The sequence below is a fragment of the Ailuropoda melanoleuca genome, chromosome 2, assembly GCF_002007445.2.
Source record: "Ailuropoda melanoleuca isolate Jingjing chromosome 2, ASM200744v2, whole genome shotgun sequence".
Lineage (NCBI taxonomy): Eukaryota > Metazoa > Chordata > Mammalia > Carnivora > Ursidae > Ailuropoda > Ailuropoda melanoleuca.
Genome location: NC_048219.1, coordinates 193,141,244 through 193,163,917, shown reverse-complemented (window position 1 = coordinate 193,163,917; position 22,674 = coordinate 193,141,244). Strand labels below are relative to the sequence as shown.

At 48.0% G+C, this 22,674-nt stretch overlaps 1 protein-coding gene across 1 annotated transcript in view; it reads right to left on the bottom strand.

Moving 5' to 3' along the window:
- The window catches only part of TRPM8 (transient receptor potential cation channel subfamily M member 8), a 77,616-nt gene extending 66,921 nt beyond the window's left edge, over positions 1–10,695 (bottom strand). The window contains exons 1-2 of the mRNA XM_011223321.3: positions 10,579–10,695; positions 6,326–6,399 (exon numbers count right to left, since the gene is read on the bottom strand). Coding sequence (XP_011221623.1) covers positions 6,326–6,399; positions 10,579–10,695 — 191 coding nt within the window. The remainder of the gene's footprint in view (positions 1–6,325; positions 6,400–10,578) is intronic.
- Positions 10,696–22,674: the final 11,979 nt, after the last annotated feature.

Below are 22,674 nucleotides of genomic sequence, written 5' to 3'. Positions count from 1 at the left end.
AACTACACGTCATTAGCTTAAATAAACACAAAAAGAGATCTGACCATCAAGTCTTATTTTCAGACTATATTCATCATCTCAGTGGATTGTTTAAAAGCTATCTTGGTGTTTTATCCCTGTTGTCTCTTGTCCATCCGCCAAAAAGCTGGCTCTGTATTGAGAGCGGGGATATGGGAGTGCCTTCATGGAGTCTCTCTCTGCAAACGTAGCCATGGGGTTATTATGGGATTAAGCTGTAGAAATCTGGGGACCATTTATATGGCTTCCCACATGGTTCATAACACGCAGGAGCTCCGAGTGCCAGCCCTCCTAGTGTGCCCGGCCAGTAATGCTCTCCTGAGGTGAGGTGAGCCCTCCTTCCCAGGGACGGTACTCACTGGCGACAGTGGGTCCCCTGGCAGGGATCCAAAGCGATCCAGAGATTAGAGAGACTATGCTGTCCGAACTGAACATCAGCTGCTTGGGAGACTTTCAATCATTTGGGCTAGACAAGGACAAACGGCAAGAAACGAACACTAGTTCTTCCCATGAAAAATGCCACAGGACTAAAATGTATGTGCTTGTTAAGGGACACGTGTGCGTATACAAAGTTGGAGGAGGATGAAAAGATAGGCGGTAAGAAGTAAAGGATTGAAAATCTGCTCCGAGGCAGGCCTGGGCTGCGCTCATCGCACCCAGGGATTAGCTGGATGGGACGCCTGCTCTCCAGTTTTGGGGACCTTCTCGGGAACAGTCAGTATGACACCTGGCAGCACAGTGCAGTACCGAACGAGCCAACCCCTCCCTTCGCCCAGCACAGCCCCGCTCCTCTCGGGGTTGCTGAGAGGGTTGGAAACGACACACCCTCCATCGAGGCTGTGCCGTATGTGCAAATCACGGAGTAGCAGAGGCAATGGCAACAGAAAAGAAGAAAAATGCAGTTTAAAAAAAACTCTAAAAATACATGCCATGGCTACTTGGCTCCCCCATCCAGAGCTGTGTTGCATCCTGACCATCAGGTCTCCAAAGAGATCAACAAGGGGCGCCTGGGTGGCTCGGTCGGTTGAGCGTCTGCCTTCGGCTCGGGCTGTGGTCCCAGGGTCCTGGGATGGAGCCCCGTGGGGTTCCCTGCTCAGCGGGGTGTCTGCTTCTCCCTCTGCCCCTCCCCCTGCTCAGTCTGTCTCTCTCAAATAAATAAATAAAATCTTTTTTAAAAAGAGAGACAGATGAACAAGAACCACACTGCTCACCCTTCTCCCGGTTTCTTTCTGTCTGGCTCCCCCTAGTCTCTCTCCCACCAGTCTTTGGACAAGAGTCAGAAGGTGCTAAGAATTCAAGAGAGCCATGGCCGGTGGAGAAACAGAAGAACATTCTGTCCCAAGAGGCTGGAGAATAGCAAAGGGAGAGACATATTAGGCCACTGAAATAAGATAGAAGAGAGAGAGAGCAAAGGAATAATGGGGCAAGACAGAGCCACCACCAGTGAGAAGCCAAACATCCTCACCTGGCCAGACAATCCCAGTTTGTACCTGCTTCCCAAGCCCGAGTAGGGTCAGAGCCTCCATCACGCTTGTCAGGGTTCCAGGTCTCAAAACAAGGTATGGAGTCACCCTAACCACCAAGATGCTAGAGAAGATGCCCCCTCTGGCAGACCTACACCTGTGACCCGTGGCACACTTGTGCAGTGCACAGCCTGGGTAACTATTTGTGGTGACTCTGAAGCAAGGATTCCCTGTGCAGCCTGGGTCAAATGAGGGCATGCAAGCTGGGAAACTCTGTTAGGGCTTGCTTCTACCTGGACTCTGTTTATCTTCGCTTCTCTGTCCTTGGTGCATAAGGGCATTCTGATGATATCATCCAAATGATGAAGGCATAAATGAGTGAATGAATACATTGATTAGTCATCTTGTAAATAGTTCGAATCTTCATCGTTCCCCGGCAATTTGTGTAATTTCTTTTTCCTTCTGGAAGGTGGGCTTAAGCATACATAGCTGTTATATAGCTGTCATAGGAAGGGCTATGTTCTCAAGGTCTTCACGGATGAGCTTATTTGACAGATGGCAAAACGTAGAATTAATTCTAAAAACACTCGTACTAGATGACATTTTCATTTTACAAAATAATAATAGTGGTGTGCTTTTCTGTGGCGGCCTCTAAAACTACAATGGAGCAAAAACGAGTTTGGGGAGGAGGTTTTATGAAAGCTCCAGAAGCAGACAGATTCTAATTGTGACCGAGATCCTGCTATCTGGAAGCAGGTGGCCTCACCTGTGTGACATGAAATGAGTTAGTCTGCTAACGGAGATTGTTTTAAGTGCCGGAAGCCCCGGGTAACTGCCAAAGCCACACAACGAAGCCCGTCTATCGTAAGGAATATACATCCCGGCAGGAATTTTCCTCCTAAGGGTGAGGCTGTGAATGATACATAGTGTGGGTTCCTGCTGGAGGGGACATGTGTGACATGGACCCCCGTGAGGCTGTCCCTGCTCTACGATCCCATCTACACGGCTGAATGGAGACAAGCCTTTTCTGGGGTTCTGCGTGGCATTACTGTTTCCTTATAGTAAATCAACCCTTTCAGGCGAAGCTGGCTTGAGTTCCTTGTAACTCAAAGTCTCAATTACCAAAGAGTATGGAAATGATCTGTGTTCAAAATACATCAGACTTTCAGTATTTTCCAGGGCTATAAATACTGAGGTAAAGCCTGGATCCAAAATCCCACCTTTAGCAGCAATCTCATATCCTTTCTGGAAGAGTATTCAGGGCATCACGCAGTTTGGCCAAGAAAAGAAAGGCAAGCAGAATTTATCTCAACTTCCTCAGTCCTTTCTCTTACTCGGTGCCTTACTTGGGGTACTTATTCAGCTCTCTTACTGAGCCAAGGCTGCTCCCCAGTCGTCTCAGAGTCCTCCCTACTAGGGTCCAAGTTGGCTTCCTCTCCTCTCTCTTCAGCTGTTACCACCCTGCTACCCACTGGGGTCTGTGCACACCCACCAAAGCTCATTGCAGGATGGGGAAGAGAAGTCTCTGCCCCACCTGTCCTTACTATAACTGAAGATAGACTCTTAAGCCCCTTTCCCTTCTAAGGTAGGGGTGGGGTGTGCCTCAGGTGACCCGGCTGAAGGAGTTGTCCGGCTCCATCTTGATGGGCTGCAGGCTGGTAGCCCTCTAAACACCAATTTGCGTGAATTGATTTACAAATGGAGAGGAGGTCGGGAAGGCACTAGGAGTGCAGATACCTACGGGAGGGATAGGGGTGACAGAAAAGAGAGATGGAGCAGACAGAAGGACATCAGGACCCTCTCAGATCAAATCTGAGTCTTACAGGGCTACACTGTCAATAAGGTAGCCCTTAGCCACATGTGGCAATGTCATTTTATGTTTAAATTAGTTAAAATTAAAATTACATAAATTCAATTCCTTGATTGTACCAGCCACATTTCAAATGCTCAACAGCCACCTGTGGCTAGTGACTACCGGATTGGACAGTGCAGATAGAATATTTCCATCATGGCAGAAAGTTCCATCGCACAGAGCAGCTAGGGAGAAAGTAGAGTCCTCTCTATTTCTACCTAATGCATGCAGCATGGCCGAGGCAGTGAGAACAGAAGAGAACAAACCCAGATCAGGGCTTACAGCCTCAGAAGTGCCAGAACTCAGCCCCTAAGCTGGGTAGCAATGTTTCAGAGGGCCCTCGACAGTAGGGGCAGTGGTTGGGCGTCACTCTCCGGTGACTACTCAAGAAACAGACAGCCACAAGGGGTAGAGCAGAGAGACTTGAGCTCTCTGGGCCTCCCACATACAAGCAACCCCAGGGATTCTCTAGGGAGACTTGGACAGCCTATGTCAGCTTGTGTGGCAAGCAAGCAAATTCAGGGTATCAATATTATTAGTCACTTCATTTGATTTCCTTGTCCGATGGGTAATTTGGATGACACAGAGGATTCCTACCACCTATGGAGAGATAACAGTACTAAATATGGGGAATTTCAAAGACTATAGAGTCCTGACCCTGGTCTATAACCTTGTGCCCTTCTAGAAGGGAACCGGAAGACCCTGAGGGGTTCCTGTCCTCTGCTTGCGTTGTTGAAGATGGGGGCTGCTCACCACATCCCCCTTTGTTTTGGGCCAGACCCAAGCTATAATCAAGCACTTTAAGGTGGACAGCTATAGGTTTCCTTACCTTGCATCCATTTCCTGTTCTGCTAGTAGGAACACCCAATTTTCCTTTGAGGAATCCTTCCTTTCCACACGGGGTCCACGTGGACACAATAACCAAGCCTGGCCAGTCAACATATCCTACTCCCCAGCCCCAGGGCTGAGTTTAGAGGTGTGTGCATGGCCCACTAAGGCCAAGAAGAGCCAGGAACATCGCTCCAGAATTTTTGGAGGATTTGCTAAGAATGAGGCCCTCTTTCCCCCACTGGTAAAGTGGTAAGCTGATACCGTGTCAGATATGGTGACCGCTTTGCCACCACTTGTGAAGAGCCTGCCCACCCAGAGGACAACAGAAATGACAGGTGGGAAGAGACAAGCTCTGTGCCATCAAGCCCTGGCTCTGGTTGTGCTTTCCAGCCAAAAGTTCCCATTATACCCCTTTCACTTAAACCAATTAGACTGGATTTCTGCACCCAAGAAATTGCTGCTGAATACAGTCTGCCTGAGGCACTGTCATTCTTAGAAAGGGTGGGGCAGGAGATAAAAAGAACACACAAGCTAGGAATCAGAAAACCTGGGTCCAGTCCCTCCTCCATCTCCCACCGGCACTGTGACCTTGGGTAAAATACTGAACTCTTGGGGCTCACATGCCTTGTCTGTCAAATGACAAGAACAGCTGCTCAGTTGGTTAAATGTCTGCCTTCGGCCCAGATTGTGATCTAAGGGTCCTGGGATCAAGCCCCGCATCAGGCTTCCTGCTCAGTGGGGAGCACGCTTCTCCCTCTCCTTCTGCCCCTCCCCCCGCTCGTGCACACACACTCTCTTTCTCTCTCACACACACTCTCTTTCTCTCTCAAATAAATAAATAAATTTTTTTAAGGAGCAGCTACCTTGAAAAGGGGGTGGTTGTAGAATTAGCAAACAGGTATATAAGTCCCCATGACATAGTAGATGTTCAATAAATAGCTGTTGAGTGAATGAATGAATCCAAACTGTATTTTCTCCCAAACAATAGATTAACAGCAAAGTCTTTCATTGAACCCATTTAGGGAATAAATAGCTGACTCATGAAGTTTGTACTTGGTCAAAATGACTCGTGATGAGTAAGTTTACACCAGTGACAAAATAGAGATTCTTCATTTTTCTGATGTTCATTTTCTAATTCACACAAAGCAAGAAAATGCCTTCATTAAAGCCCTTTTATGCTCTAAGGCACTAACTACAGCAAGTACTTAATGTGTTACTGCATTGAACTCCTACCACCACCCATGAGGCGTACACTTCGCTAGCGTTTTAGCATCAGAGAGTTCGGTTCAGAAGAAAAGAATAATTGGCTCAAGGTCATGCAGTGAGCAGGCAGCCGAGCCAAGGTGGGTCCGGGGCTGGTTCTGACGCACCTGCTCTTGCTTGTTCTTCCATCCTTCCTCTGTTGCCTGCCTCCGCTCCGCGGGAGGTCAGTGCTTTAATTATAAACTACAGCAGCGACTATCCGACCAATTACTAGCTAGATCCTTTCTTCTCTCAGCCCCAGGCAACAGAGAAAAGGCAGAGGGGCAGGACGAGAGGGGGGCAGCACTAAAATTATCCCTTTGGGTCCAGGCGCATCTTCTATGGGAAAGATCAGCAGTCGGTCCATTCACTCACACGCTCATTAGCTGACACTCATGGAACACCCCCTGCGTGTCCAGCTGCTGGGGGCTGCTCCCCGTAGCTTTTGAAGCCCAGCCTTGATGCTCCAACACACTTAAGACTCGGAGTAGATGAACACCCGACCGGATGGAAAGGCCCAAAGCCAACGGCCTAACAGAGGAGCCAGGTTGCCACACGCACGCTCACGCTAGGGGTCATCCACCAACCACTCTAACACCACAACCTTCCTTGCTGCCCATTCGGGGGGCTCCCAGGCTCATGGGAACACCGAACGGGGCGACAGCCTCTCTTGGAGCCTCTACCAACTATCGCCAAAGCCAAAAATATAAAACGAAATGATACCGCTCTAGGGACTCGCTCTAGCAACCAAGTCCAAGCTACTTGCCAAATTCTTCCTGCTCGCACACCATTTCTGAGAATTGCAAGATGAAAACAACTTTAATAATGAACTAGTGAACATTCGTTTGTTTGTTGTAATGGTTGTCAATAATTGATTTTCCAACGTGGAAGCAAAAACGGAGGGAAAATCGTTGCTTACGTGGCCTTGGAGTCTTTGGTAAAGAAGACACACTCCCGTTTCTTAAAATTTGCTTGAATAAAATTCACCAAGTCCTTTGGAGAAAGAACATAGGACAACATATCACTAATTTATTCTCACACACTGCGTCATTAACGAATACTAAATATGATTACGCCTACTTCAAAGGTTTCAAGAATTTCCCACATATTCATAGCACCAGCATCGTTCATGCTTTTAGAGTCCCGCAGTGGCTTTTAAAAGAGGCTTACATTTAAATTTTTATGACTAAATGCAAATTTTTCTACAAATTAACTTGGCGTTATCTTGTAATAAATGTCATGATACACACACAAATTATGTTTTTCCGTCTCTAGGACTACCAAGGGAATGTAAGCATTTGTTGATAGTTTAGCATAAATAATGTATCAAGGCAGATACTCTTTCCTCTTACACTTGCTTCAAAAGAAGACATATTCCAAAGACTCCTTCAAGGGTTATGTTTGCTCCCCCACGGACAGGGTGGTAAGGCATATCCGGAACCTCATTCTGATAAACAACCACAAGTTTCTATACACCAAAGGCTTCCTTTCAGATGCAAAAGCAAACTATTTGGAAAGAGATGAAGAAAACATTGAAAAAAACTACGCTCCTTGAGTGGGAGAATATACTTGCAATACACAGTAATTGTCACAGGATTGGTAGATAAACTATCTGAAATCATTAACCTAGGACAGACAACCGAAGGGAAACATGACAAAAGGCATGAGCATGCATCGAATAAAAGAGGACACAAAAATACCCCACAAATGTGTGAAGAGAGGCTCAGCCTCACCGGTAATGAGGCAAGTGTGAAGGCAAACCACAGTAACTTCCCATTGCAAACCCTCCGGGCTGGAAAAATCAAAAAGGCAGGTGACACCAAATACAAATGGGGGGTAGGGGGGTGGTGGGGGGAGTCCTCGCGTCCACTAGGGGTGGGTGAGTAAACTGGTACAACCACTCTGGAAAATTATCGACCACAGCCAGTGAAGTTATCCCCCTAGAAATCATCTCCTGTGGAGAGAGAGGTAGGTCTGTCCCATGAACAGCCCGCAAGCTCAGGAGGCCTGGCAATGGGTTGTCAGCCTCACGGTGATGCCTTGCCCTGGGGAGGTGGGGCTGGCAGCCCAAACCCCCTCCTTCAGGCCACTGGGTTCTCCAACAACTTCATGCAGGTTTGGCCTCCCAGGCCAGGCCACTGGTACCAAAGCCAGCCTTGCCTCCCTGTCCCTGACAGCGAGGCTGCCACCAGCTGAGCCCCACAAAAGCAGGGGGCAGGCAGTCTCCAGGAATGAAGTCCACGGTGCACTCAGCAGTCAGCCCCCTGCTGCCCGCCGCCCTTCATTCCCAGACATCAGAGAAACAGGGACCACACGCCTCCTCTTCCTGGCCCTTTGAACAAACGTGATCCCGTAAGTCCTGTATCTTAAACCCAGACCCCATGAGGGAGAGGTGTCTACCTTCACCCACACGGCTTCACCCCAAGAACATTTCCCAGCGAACCCCAGCTCACACATACAGAAATGTTCACATGGAATTGCTCCTAACAGCAAAGCCCTAAACCCCAAATGCTCCCCTCAGGCTGGGTAGACGTGCCCAGGACAGAGCGCTGAACAGCGGTGAAACGGATCAGCAGTGGACAACAAAACTCCCAAAGAATACTTGTAGAATTCCATGTGTATCAAAAGCAGATAAAAGTACACAATATGAGGGCTGGGTGGCTCAGTAGGTCAGCAGGTGACGCGTCTGCCTTCGGCTCAGGTCATGATCCCGGGGTCCTGGGATCGAGCCCCGTGTGTCGGGCTCCAGGGAGCCTGCTTCTCCCTCTCCCTCTGCTCCTTCCCCCTGCTCCTGCTCTCTCTGTTTCAAATAAATAAATAAAATCTTTTTAAAAAGTAAACAATATATTGTTTGGGGATATATATATGTATCTTATTTGGGAGATGGGCAAAGTCAAATAACATATATATATTATTATCTATATATCCATATATATAGCCAAATAATAAACTTATAAACAAAAGCAAGGAATGTGTAACACAAAATGCAGGCTTTCAGTCACCTCTGGCAGGAGGGAGGGGATGACATGGGGGGGCACGTGGCACCTTCTGACGTCCTGGTGATATCCTGTTCCTTAACCTGGTGGTGGGTACAAAAGTGTTTGTTTTATTTTTCTTTCATAAGCTGGAAATTTACACTTGGACATTCTCTTCCACACACAATAAAAATGTGGAAAGCAACCACAATTTCTACACTCAGCTGAATGCAAAAATTTTGAAAGCCTATGATGCCCTTTCTCCCTGGTAATATTTTCTAATGTCTTAACTAATTTTAAGTCTAGTTAACCAAATGAAGAGAACTCAACAGGTGTCTATGTCTATGAGGTCAGTGATCGCGGAAGAGCGGCTGTGTAAGCGCTGCTTTGTGGCTAAAAATTCCCTCTGAAAATGCACTTTGCAGAGGTGTGTGTTCTTGCGGGGGGGGGGCAGGGAGAGCTGCAAACAGGACCCCCTGGAACTGAGGCATCTTGGGCGGTCTCAGAACTTCTACCCGGGGGCAGCCAGCACCTCTGAGGCCGTGAGCAGGAAATCCATACAGAAATCTTTTGGGAGCCAAGGAGTGTGGCAAGAGAAAGAGTCAGCCTTTGCCCATCTCCCAGGGGCATCACAGCCCGAGTCCAAGAGCGAGACGAGAAAGTGCCTTTCCTGCCTTCCTGGAGGCCTCTGCTTGCTTTAGGCTGGAGGAGAGCCCCCCCGCCCCCGCCGTCTTTGCCCATCGTTTGTGTCTTGCAGGGCCAGGGCTAAGGTGAGACCAGGTGTAAAATCTACGGGTGCACTCTGCGTTGGGAGCGGCACCTGAGAGCCAGCACTGCCTTATGTACGCGGTATGGGGTCCCTTTTGCCCCCTCGTTTGTTGCCTTAGGGCTCACTGATAAATCGCAAAGCCAGCCCCATGTAACCACCAGCAAGACCTAAACACTGACATGCCCAGCACCCCTCCCAATCCCTCCTCCGTCCTCGTCTCCACAGCGAGCCACCATGCTGACTTCCAACACCGCAGCCGAGGGGGGCCCTTGGTATCAGACTGGATGCTATCTTTATTTCCTGACAAGCGAACAGATTGGATCTGCCCGCAGGGTGGGTGGGCCACGAAGCCAGTGGGACGTGCCCAAGCAGCAGCGCAGGGGACAGGGCCGGGGAGGCGGTGCCACAGAAGGAAGAGGGCCCTGCTGGCCCCCAGGAAGCACGACTGGCCGATCCCCACGTCTGCAGGGCAGCATGGGCGCTGGCTTGGAACGGGAGACGCGGGTGCCCAGGAGAACAGTTAGAAGCTGTTGCAAGAACTGGGGCGCTTGGGTGGCGCAGTCGTTGGGCGTCTGCCTTCGGCTCAGGGCATGATCCCGGTGATCTGGGATCGAGCCCCACATCAGGCTCCTCCACTGGGAGCCTGCTTCTTCCTCTCCCACTCCCCCTGCTTGTTCCCTCTCTCACTGGCTGTCTCTCTGTCAAATAAATAAATAAAATCTTTAAAAAAAAAAAAAAAAAAGAAGCTGTTGCAAGAACAAATGAGGCCAAAACCGATACCCAGCCATAGAGTTAAAGAGAAGGACTTAGATTCAAGACTCATTTGCAGTGAACCCGCGGGACTGGAAGCAAGAACACCAAAGCACTAAGCAGGAAAAGGAGTCTTAACAGCTCAGTATTGTAAATTGCATGAGCGCCAGTTAACAAAGGCACCATTAACGACGTGCTGGCCCCCAGGAAGCACGACTGGCCGGTCCCCACGACTGCAGGGCAGCATGGGCTCTGGCGTGGAACAGAGACAAAGGTGCCCAGGAGAACAGTTAGAAGCTGTTGCAAGAACAAATGAGGACCCAAACGGAGACCCAGCTGTAGAGTTAAAGAGGACTTAGATTCAAGGCTCATTTGCAGCGAACCCGCCGGACTGGAAGCAAGAACACGAAGCACTAAGCAGGAAACCGAGTGTTAACAGCTCAGTATTGTAAATTGCATGAGCGCCAGTTAACAAAGGCATCATATAACAACGTATCAAGTTTACAACGTTTAAAAAACAACACAGAAGAGAAAATGCTTTCATAAGTGACCAAAACAATCCACAGAACAAAACACTATACAGTGAGGGAGGATCTTTTTAAAGCAGCAGTGTGGGTGCCCAAATAACATCATGGCCAAAGCGTTGCCTTGTGACGTGATGACCCGCCGCGGACTCACGCTTTCGCTGTAGGACACGTCTGTGCTCCGAGACATGCTGGAGTACAGGGTCCGGGTGCTGTCCAGCGTGCCGTTCCTTCGGTTTCTCATGCTGAGCCTGGCCACCTCGAAGGACATCTTGTCTGTGGAGAATGGGGCAGGGCAGGGGGTTAGTTTGAGCTGCAAACAGTAAAAGGGCTTCACAGAAAGCCTTGTCTCTGTGCCCTCTGTCCCCACCACCCCCTGCTCCGACCCAGGACCCCCACCACTAACTGCACCCTTGCCCTACTCTTCTGGACTCACCCCTCCTCATCCTCTGGGAGCTGCTTGAGTTCCCGTCCTTACAGCACCGGTCCCGGCCCCTCCAGGTGCCCCTCTCCACGGCGGGGTCCCGCATCACACACACCACACTTCTGGGGTTTGCAATAGCTCCTCCCAACTTAAGGGATTTGGGGTAAAGGGAACGTAAAGAACAAACCCTAACAATGGCTTGTGTCAGCTGGAGGAAGGGGCCAGACTGTGAGAAGGTTCCTGGCCCTGATCCACCCTGTGGTGGCAGGGGCCGAGGGCCTGGGTGTCCGGGTCACCCTGAAACTCAGAACCGACACTTGGGCCCCAGGGACACTAGGCAATTCCCTGTCAGGCCGTTAGCCCGAGAGACACAGAGGCCTCAACCACCACGGGGAGGCTTCTCAGGATGCCCCTGCTCCCCTGACGCCCAGACCCTCCCGTCCCAAACTGCAGGGGCGCTCCGACTGTCAGCCCAGGGGGGCTGGAGACAAAAACCACCAGTGACTACTCCATCCACATCCCTGTGTTGTCTGGCAGACACAGCAGACACAACATTTCTAGAACGAAAGCATCATCCTTCCCGGTCTCCCTGAGTCTCCTCCTCTGACACCAAGCTCCCCCAGTTACCCGTGACAGCCCTCCAGTCACGCCATGTCCAAGAGCCAGTCCCCCCTCCTTCCCCCTCACCAGCCTCTCCAGTGGCCCCCGGGGCCCCACCCTCTGTCTGGAACCCTCTTCCCCACACCCCCTGTCTGCTCATCTCCTGCTCCTCCTCCAGGCCTCACGTGTGCACCACTTCTCTGGGGAGGTGCTCCGTGACCCCCCCAGAAGGCATGTCCCGGTCACTGGTCCTGCAACACCTCCCCCTCCACCCAGCCGTGGAAGCCCTGATTTGTTGAATGATCTGTTTGGCCTCTGGCCCGGAGCTCTCTTGTTCGGCACCATAGTCCCAGGCCCGGCAAGGTGTGCAGAGTAGATCTGTACACATATTTATCGAGTGAATAATTTTTTTTTATTGAGTGAATAATTTAAACAAATAAATAACACTCCTCCCAAACCCTAAATCCTCTTCCAGCTTTCAAACTGCTTCCACATAGCCTCCCATAACCCCTGGATGTGGAAGGGCCTAGACCCGCCGCTCAGCCACATGTTTCTGACCCTCAACCCAGGGAGCCTGACTTCTCAGTGGGACTGCCCCTCCCAGGTAGCCTCCAAACTCTCCCACTCCACAGAGACTAGAAGCTTCTTTGAAACCACTCAGAGCAGCTGGTATAGGCTGTTTAAAACAAGTGCTTCTTTTCCTTCTCTCCCCAGACATTTCAAAGAGAGGCTCCTAGTATTAATTGGTACTTTACATACATTATTGTAAAACCACAGATCAATCCTGCAAGGTATTTACTGTGATCCCCATACAGCAAATTGCATCCAAGCAGGGCACCAAGGGTCAGGAAATGATTTCATTTGCCTCACAATGAAAAACTGCTTTCTTTGTTGCAATGGGAAAAGGTGTGTTTTTGCTTTTCAGTCACACTTCAAACAAGAATAGAAGAGTCACATGAGATGTGAAGTGAGCTGCCCTGTTCTGACACGTCAAGTGCCTACATCAGGTATTCGTTTCCAATGGCTTTCCTGAGCCCAGCTGATGTCAGGTTGGTTGATGATGAGTTTGGGCCTGCTTTAGGACGTCTTACATCACAGGGCCTGCGGGCCTTCATCTGCCACCTGGACGTGGTCAGGAGTTAAGGCATGGGTAAGAGACGAGCTGGGGCATCGGGGGAAGGGACAGAGGACCGAGGGCCATGGGCAAAGTTCAGAAGAGGCCACAGAGGAAGGCCTGGAGTGAGAAAGGAGAAGATCCACAGCCCCCCTCCCCAGGGAACCTTGGAAAGGGCAGGTAAATTGGATAGGACCATGGCCAGAAGGGGAGGAAGGAGTGGAAGTCACACCAGGTAGGGGCATCTGGGTGGCTCAGTCGGTGGGGTGTCCAACTCGGGTTCCGCTCAAGTCCCGGGATCGAGCCTTGCATCGCACTCTGCACTCACAGGGAGTCTGCTTGAGATTCTCTCTCTCCCTCTCCCTCTGCCCCTCCCCTCGCGTGCTCACTCTCTCTCAAATGAATGAATAAATCTTTAAAGAAAAAAAAAAAGAAAGTCACACTAGGAAGAAACCAGTTGATGCATCCTGTGCTAAGAAAAAGTAACAAAGTCGTCCCACCAGGCGGAACAATACAAAACCCGGTAGAAAAGTAGGCTGAGGGCTAAAATCCAAATCCACCTTAAAGAGAGCACGGATCACTAACAAACGCGAAAACAGACTAAGCCTCCCTTGTCATCAAAGCCCAACAACAATGAAACACCGAGAGGATGTATTTTCAGATGATTGTATTTGATGTTGGGAAGAGGGTGATGAGACAGTTGACTGGGTGGGGTGGAAACCATCTTACTGCCTGCAAAGCAACTGGGCAATGATGTAGCAAGCACTTCAATACTGTTGACCGTGAACTGGCTTTCGAGACCCTAAATAAAACAAATAGTCAGAAACACACAAAAAAATTGTACTGAAGAGCTATTCATTGCAGAGTTATTTCTTTTTTTTTTTAAATTATAGCAATTCTTTTTTTTTTTTAAAGATTTTATTTATTTATTCAACAGAGATAGAGACAGCCAGCGAGAGAGGGAACACAAGCAGGGGGGAGTGGGAGAGGAAGAAGCAGGCTCATAGCAGAAGAGCCTGATGTGGCTCGATCCCACAACGCCGGGATCACGCCCTGAGCCGAAGGCAGACGCTTAACCGCTGTGCCACCCAGGCGCCCCTGCAGAGTTATTTCTTAATAGGGACAATTGGAAACAACCTAAATTTCCATTAATAGAACATTCCACCCAAAAGAAATAAAAGGGTGGTGACATTAGGAGGGTGTCATTCAATGGCATGTAGAAATTATTATGATGTGTTTCAAGTAGGAAAAGAAAAAGCAGAAGGCGGGGAATCCTGGCAGTGAAGAGCTCCGGCTTCACAGACTGGGGCTTGGGTGAAGCACTAAGCTGTGAACCTTGAGTGAGTCCTTCCCCCCCCCCCGCCGGCTCCTTGTAAAGGAGGCTCAGCGCCCGCAGGAAAGGCAGCTCCAGCTGTAGGGAAGGTGAGTGCCTCATGGATAAGGTATAGAACGCACCCGGGAGTAAATACACCAAAATGCTAACCACCTTGTACTAACGTAGGGGGTGGGATGGTGAGTAATTCCTTTTTTTTTTCTTTTTTTACTTTTTGTATTTACCAAAATTAAATACATTGCTTGTGTAATCTGGAAAATATACTTAATAAACCGGATGAGCACCTAGAGGCTGGGCAAGGGGAAGATAACCAGTGACCATGGCAATGGGATTTCAGCGATGGGGGTTGAGAAAGTGTGTAGACAACCAGTGTGAACAACCAGTGTGGACCTCCCCTCCACAGGAGCAAATGGGAGGAGGGGCCGACAGCTGATTTGTTGGGTACTGTTTCAATCTTGCAAGAAGAGAACTAGCAGGCAGGAAGAGATAAAAGCACAGGGCAGATGTGACACTTGTAAGAATAACAGAGCAAGGAGCAGAAGGGCTTTGTGGGGCAGGCAGATCCCCCCTAAAGTCATCGATCGAAGATAGATAACCAATTGAAGATCAAAAAGAAAAGAAAGCCAACAATAACATAATAAATACTGATAATAAACTTTGATGGTTTTTCCCTCTCCCATTATATTGTCTGAAATCCTTCCTGGACAAGGAACTGATTGATTGATGTTCCTACACCACCTGGTCCTACCTGGTCTGCCTGATTCTGACTCCAGAGAAAAAATGGGGACAACACATAAGTGTTCAGGGCCTCACTCAACAGTCAAGTCTAAAGTGTGGTTTTAAAAGGGGTTTTGGGGGCGTCTGGGTGGCTCAGTCAGTTGAACACCCAGCTCTTGATTTCGGCTCAGGTCATGATCTCAGGGTCGTGAGATGGAGCCTTGTGTTGGGCTCTGCACTGGGCGTGGAACCTGCTTGGGATTCTCTCTCTCCCTCTACCCTTTCCCCCACTCTTGCTCTCTAAAAATAAATAAATAAATCTTTTGTAAAAATTAAAAATTAAAAAATGGGGGTCCTCAAGGGGCACCTGGGTGGCTCAGTCAGTTAAGCCTCTCGCTTTTAGTTTCAGCTTAGGTCATGATCTCAGAATCGTGAGATCGAGCCCTGCGTCGGGCTCCACACTCAGTGGGCAGTCTGCTGAAGTTTCTCTCTCCCTCTCCTTCTGCTCCTCCCCTCCACGTACTGTCTTTCGTTCTCACTCTCTCTCAAAAAAATCCTAAAAAATAATTCAAAAATTTAAAAAGTAAAAGGGGGTTTTCAAGGCCTCCCTGCTGAGAGGGGCTCAGGGACCCCTTCCCACATCAGTGGGCACAGACCTGCCTTTATCACATTCATGTGCCCAAGGTCCTAGAAGGTGCCTTCTGAGGAAAGATTTTGGCTTCCAAAGAGCAGCCTGAAACATCTTCTCTAGAGCTTAGGTCTGCTCTGCACACCTGCTCCCTTCACCCCCCTGAACAGGCAGATGGGGGATGCCTGCAGCCTCAGTCTCTCGGAATGGATAAGAGAGCCACACTACTGCCCTTGAGGAAGAATAAGTTTATAGATGGTCTACCAGTCTCCAAAGGTGGTGGATTTATTCATGACAACCCCAACAATCAGGAGTTGGAACTTCACACCCGACTCGGGAAACATGATTGCATAACTTCAAAACCGTAACGCAATGTAACACAATACAGCATTCGATAGTCGCCATATGTAAGTATACGGTCTTGAAGCCTCTCCGGAGCTACTACTGGGATACTGCTGCTTTCTGTGCATCCGATTTGCAGTATTGGCATTCGCATGAAAGAGGCACCGGCATTCCACCCATTTGGAAGGCACTGGAGTAATGATGCTTAGAAGTACCAGCTTCAAGTCTAGGACCATCCCCTTATTTTATCTTTAACTCTGAGTGTATTTCTCTAAACTAATAGAACTCTCAACTAAAAGTTGGAAAACCAAATCAAGAAAATGACAGTCTGGGGGCGCCTGGGGGGCTCAGTCGTTAAGCATCTGCCTTCAGCTCAGGGCGTGATCCTGGCGTTATGGGATCAAGCCCCACATCAGGCTCTTCTGCTATGAGCCTGCTTCTTCCTCTCCCACTCCCCCTGCTTGTGTTCCCTCTCTTGCTGGCTGTCTCTATCTCTGTCGAATAAATAAGTAAAATCTTTAAAACAAAAACAAAAACCAAAAGACTTGTCCAAATACTTGCCTTTAATAATGAAAAATTCAATGTCAAGAGGAATGCAAATCAACACACAGAGAGCTATCCGTTTATAGGACCTAACTTGGAGGGAAAGATGACTGTGTGGTAGAAAACAACAACACGACTCAAGGGCTTGAGGTCCGGAAAGCCCCTCTGACCAGCAGCGTCACCCTGTCCGTGGAAACCGTCACATAGGATGAGCCCACAGCAGCTCGTGACAGCGGGGTGACATCAACATCAGCGCTCCTGTCCTCACTACCACTCCTAGAGTGGGGACTTCGTAAGAAGAGCGAATAAGGTGTCTCGGGAAAAGCCAAGTGGCAGAAAAGATTCCTGACACCTAAGCCTCGCCACCTTCTCCCCTGCCTTGCCCACCAGGGAAACCCATTCCATCTGCTGAGCTCCTGGGGCCGAGTGGAGTGACAATGGGGGGTAGCCTAGAAACACTGAAAAGATTTACATTCAAAAGGACCCAGAGACAGTCATAGGAGAACAGAGGTGGAGAAACAGGAGGAGGAGGAGAGAGATGGTAGGGGTGTGTGAGGAGAGCCAGGCGCGCAGGCTGAGCGGGGCAAAGGCTGCCACGGTGAATAAGGTCAATGTCAGTTTCCTGGTTTGGGTATTACGCTAAAGCTTTGTGGGGTGTCACCATTGGGGGAAACGGGTGAAGGGTACATGGGACCTCTCCTACTAGTTTCCCACCTCCTATGAATCTATCATTATCTCCAAATAATAATTTAAGAGGAAAATAACTCCTGTGTAAAAAGAACACCGGGCCACATGGCAGGGGACATCCTAGACGGAACCGATGTCGCCTACACCACCAACCTGTATGCCTGTTCCCTGTAAAGTTCTGAAGGCAAGTGGAAGGTACATCAGTCATGTCAACCTCAGGGGAAGGGATTCCATGGTCGGCCAAGGGATGGGCCCCAGGGTACAGATACCTGAGAGTCTGGCCAGATTTAGGACTTACTTGTTTACCTGTGTATGAAGTTTGCTTTCATGTTTTTATCAATATCTCAATTCTTTTTATTTATGGTCCTTACTCTCAAAGACCGTGGAGGGGTCTGATGAAATTAATGGAATCCTACTACCTTGCTATGGAGATTTCCTTGGTAAAAAATAAAGCCAGAATGGACTCTGGATTGCTATGCACATTTTCACAATTTCATAGTAAGCTTGTGGAGATACTCCCACGCACATCAGAAGGGACCGCAGTTCCAACCTAAAGACGGACAGCATCTCCAGTTTCCCTCCCGGAGAAACACATATTCTCTGCACAAACTGAACTTGCTGGGCCCCCCACAGTGCTCCCCAGCTCTGGGGTGGCCCACAGACCCTGCATCTCTAACAAGTTCCCAGGTGTGACTGGTACTGCAGGTCAGGAGACCCCCATTTAGAGAACCACAGGGCTCACCCAGGACTCTGCCAATAGCACCAACGACCTTCTCATCCCAGCTGCAATCCCAGCTGCAATCCCAGCTCTTCAGAACTTGTCATTGGATCTTTTTTAAAAACACAAAGCACGTAACTGGGATGATTCAGAGACCAGATCATGTCAGTGTGGGCTTAGTGCCCTTCTGTGGTCATAGCTTGAACTTACGGACAATACAGTTTGTCCTGCGAGCCCATGAAACACATTTCAGCGGGCCATGAACGGCACCCTAACACCAGGAGTGAATAAAGGCCATGTCTCATGTAATGCCCCTTATGTTCCAGGTACTATATTCAGCTCTTAACATTTATCAACCCTCAGCCCTCCCGTGAATTATATGATTATTATTTCCCCACTTAAATGGATGAAGAAACTAAGGCACAGAAAGGTTAAATAACTTCCCCAAAGTCACACAGCAAATCAGTAGACAATACAGGACTCAAACTCAAACAGGCTGGTCTGAGAGCCCAATCCTTAAAACTGAAGCTGTAAATTTAATGAGTAGCTATTGTGTGCTACTTTAATACCTCTTTGGAAAGAGACAGATTGTCATTTATACTATATTAATACACCATTAACATTTAAATCAAGGATTAGAAACCTGGTTTTGTGGGCCAGGGGAGCGGTTGGCCTAATATTATTTTTATTACTGATGCTCATAAGTAATTTTAAGTAATCTAGAAATCACCCATTCACAACAGAATACTTGTATCCTGTGAGCCCATTGCAAAAACAAAACCAAAATCAAAAATCAATCTGTTCTGTTATTGTCCAAACAAGAATGGCGTGTGGCAAGTTTTCAACATTAGAGTTTACCTGCACAGTCAAACCAGTCCTGAGATGTCATTTTCAATCAGGATGTATATCTAAGTCTCCCTACGGTAAAGCAGACAGGGCTAGTTTTCCTTACAAAACACTGAATGAGAGGAGCTGTGTCCTTCATGCTCTGAAAGAATGTTCCAAAGGGCCTGTACCAAACCCCAGCCATCTCCACTCTTTGCTCCCATCAATTATTCATTATAATGGTAAGTGTGACACTTGCAGAAGCTTCAAATAGAAATGACACCATCAGAGAAATCTTCTCGATTCCCATTCCGGCCTGAGGTGCGCACAGGAGCCACAGTGGACCTGCGAGGGTCAAGGTGCACCTCGCCTCCCCCACCTCGTTCACCCAGGAGAGCCGAGATGCGTTTCGTTGTAGGAATTATCCCGCTTTTCTAATTGCCCTATTTTTGTCAGCTACAGTTTTGAAGTTTGCCTCAGTGGCAAAAGCCCAGGGGAACTCCTAACGTCATTGATTCCAGTGACTCCTGCCCTAAAGACTAGAGGTGAGAGACAGGAGGTGAGTCCTGGCAGCAAACGAGCTGGAAGGTGCTATGTGCTGAGAGCTCCTCTCCCCCCAGAATCAGGGGAACGACTGGGGGAGTCCCTCGGTGCCTGGATCCTCTTGTCTTCACAGGTGCCAAGACTAACGTCAATTCTTAAGCGAGACAAAGAAGATGAATAATGGGTGATGCTAACTTTGTTCCAAATTTTAAAGAATTATAAATCAAAAGCCACAACCTTGAAAGAAAGTTCTTTACACTCGCAAGACACTGAGGAGCTGAAACCCCTACCATGAGTGTATTTGTATTCTGCTTAAGAATCTTAACTCTGAAGAAGTCAGCATTGGCAATCATGGCCTCAAAATTAAATAGAGATAAAACCTTTAATTATCCATCCAACCCCCAGTATTTCCCTTTCGCCTCTAAAGTATACAAGCCATGAGCATGTTTCAGAAGCTGTATGGAAAAATAAGTCAAATACACTTTTCTTCTTTATCCAACACTGTAGACTGTTTGAATACATTCTTTCTTGATGCTAATTTACGCTCCATCATAGTCTTGATTTAAGAAAAACCTGTTTTGTGATGTCCTCGATAGGCTTGAGAACATAGGATTGCTTTAGACAGTCAGTTGCAGAGTTCGGATGCCAGTGAATTTTTTAATAAAGCTCATTTGAGGAAATTTCTGACTCTGTCAATCAGGGGGGAAAAAAGCTGCCATTGTATTTTAAATCATTCAAAACCCTAGCACAGGCTCCTACATCTCTAAATAAGTCCAAACGAGTACTATAGCATCTGTGAACTAGCATTTATTGCTTATCCCAACAGCTCTTTGAGAAATTTCACCTCTTGTCTTGTTAGTTTCAAATCTTCATAGAAAATCTAAATGGTGTCCTTGCCAACACACTCTATTCATACCAGTTCTACAAGTTACAACAATTACAACATTTATAGAGACACAAAAAGCAAAAGTTGGTAACATACCAGTTGGGTTTGTCAGGCAGGATTTGCTTTCCCTGGAAAGATCCTGCTGGCCTCCCCTTCTTGCCGGGGGAGAAGGCTTTTATATGGGAGCTGCCTCAGCCCCGCCCTCCTCCCCGAGGCTCTTTGAAGAGGAGGAACAAAAAAATTTAAGCCTCTGAGAGAAGACTCTTAAAGCCATGGCATACTGCAGCAATTTGGTGATTGAATATGAATGACGAAGGCATAACTATAGAACATGGTATTTTAAAGGCTAATAAAGTAAACATAAACTTCCTTCTCTTGGCCTGCCAGTCCTAGGATTAAGTCATACTAAAATTTAATTTCTACAATTTGTGGCACATTTTAAAAACCACAAATGAAATAGGAAATGCTCACGATGGAAGGTAATGACAAGATTAATTAACAGAGTAAAAGCTTTTAATTGATTAGAAAAAAATCATAAATAGAGGACATTTAATAAACTTTCCTTTTTTTAAGACTCTTAACTTTCTCCACACTGACATATATTCAGCACTGAGCTAGCTGGGCGGGGGTAGTGAGGAGTGGCAGGAAGCCTAATTTTTAGTAATTTCCATGCCTTCCTTACACTTTGTCTACATGAACACTCTGCTAGCAGAGACAACGTAATAATCACCAGGAGGCAATTTTTGGTCGTTTTCTTTAAATGATGTACTACAGCTATCATTGCAATGGTTTTCTCACAGTCAATGCTCCTGGAGTGTTAGCTATTGTTTCTTTCTTTTTTTTTTTTTTAAGATTTTATTTTTAAGTAATCTCCATACCCAACGTGGAACTCGAACTCACAACCCTGATATCAAGTGTCGCACACACTGCCGACAGAGCCAGCCAGGCACCCTGCTTATTCTTTCTATTATGTATTTATATATGCATTGTATGCCACAGGCAAGAAGAAAGAGGATAGTATAATTAAAAAATTGATTATATAGGGGTGCCTGCGTGACTCAGTGGGTTAAGCGTCCGGCTTCGGCTCAGGTCATGATCCTGGGGTCCTGGATCATGACCATGGACAGAGCCTCATGTCTGGCTCTGTTCTCAGCAGGGAGTCTGCTTGTCCCTCTCACTCTCCCTCTGTCCCTCCCCCTGCTCCTGCTCTCTCTCAAATAAATAAAATATTTTTTAAAAACTAATTAATAAAAAATAATAAAATTAAAATTGATTATACAGTACAAACAAATGAAAAAGGGTTAGAGATTAAACATAGGAATGTCAAGGGGCAATTTTGTAAGAGCAGAGCGATTTGGGCAAGATCTGAAAGGAAAGATTAAGATGCGATTAGCGAGAGTGGCAGCTCCTATGGAGAGCGTATCCAGTTCAAAGGGAGAAAACCCCTTTGACAAAGAGAAACAAAAAGTTCAGATAGGACCACAAACTCCGAGGGTCAGGCAGGTCATGGAAATGAATGGAGTGACCAAGTGTAAGGCAATGGGCAAGAGTGGGGGCTCTGGGAAATTGGGAATGACAGGTGCCACGCGTGAATAAGGACCCTTGTGAAGAGATCTAGCAGGAAACAGAGACAGAATCCAAGAGATCTCAAAATCACCCTTCATGTGGATCCTAGGACTAGAATTCCCACACTCCTACAATGTCCTTTCCTGCCCCCTACACACATCCACACACAGACAGAGCCCCTAGGTCCCGTCCTCTCTTGCCTTAGCCTGCAGCCTACACGGCATCCTTCCAGGGATTTTCAGAGATAAAGGAATCAGAAGGCGGAACCTAAAATCTAGTTTGAAAACCAGAAAATGAGGTGGAAAGGACTAGAAAGCTAGAAAATTATCGACTGAAGTACAAAGTGCACAACGATGGGCTCTGCAGGAATACCGGTGGGAGGGGACAAAGCAAGCATCCCCGGCTGGCAGAGAAAAAGCTGGTGGCAGAGGGGGAAGAGCATGCTGTGGGACTGAGAGACGGGTGGAGCATGGCCCTTCATTGGATGACACATGATAGAGCCAGGGAGCTTTCTGACTTAGAGCATATTCACAGGGAAAGACTCAAAACACATGCCGTCAAGTGACTGGCATAGGTTGCAAAACTGGGCGTACAATTTCATCTTGAGTTTAAAATATCCTTGGAGAGAAGGACCGAGGGATAAGGAGGCTGGGGGGGACTGAAGCGGGGGGGGGGTGGTGTTGGGAGAATCCATGCGAGGATGTCATGGCACCGAGGAATAAAAGAAAGACAGGGCTTTGAGTTCAAGGCTGGGGGCTCAGATTTGATTTGACAGGCAGTCGCCTGTAGGTCCTTAATAGTGACAGCAGGAGTCATACCCGTGCTGAAGGTCACACACAGCATGGCCTGGAGGAGTCGGTATGGCAAGGAGGAGAGTCTCCAGGTGGACGCAGTCCCTGTGAGGTCCAGGGAAAGCCGGTGCCTCCTGAGAATGAAGAGGGTAGGTCCAAACTCCAGGCCTGGTAGCTGCGCCTACTGTATGCTTCTGGGCCCAGAAGGCTGGATTCAGCCCCTGTTCTGGGATGAATTGTGTCGCTCACCCCCATCCCTCCGAATGTGACCATACTTGGAGACAGGGTCTTTCTTACAGGGGTAGTCAAGTCAAAATGAGGTCTTCAGGGTGGGCCCTGATCCCATATGACTGGTGTCCTTATAAGGAGATGAGATTGGGACACGGACACACAAAAAGGGAAGACCATGTGAGGACACAGGGGAAGACAGCCATCTGCAAGCCAAGGAGAGAGGCCTCTGAAGAAACCAAACCTGTCAGCTCGATCTTGAAACTCCAGGATGGTGAGGGAAAAGTTTTGATTACTGAAATCAC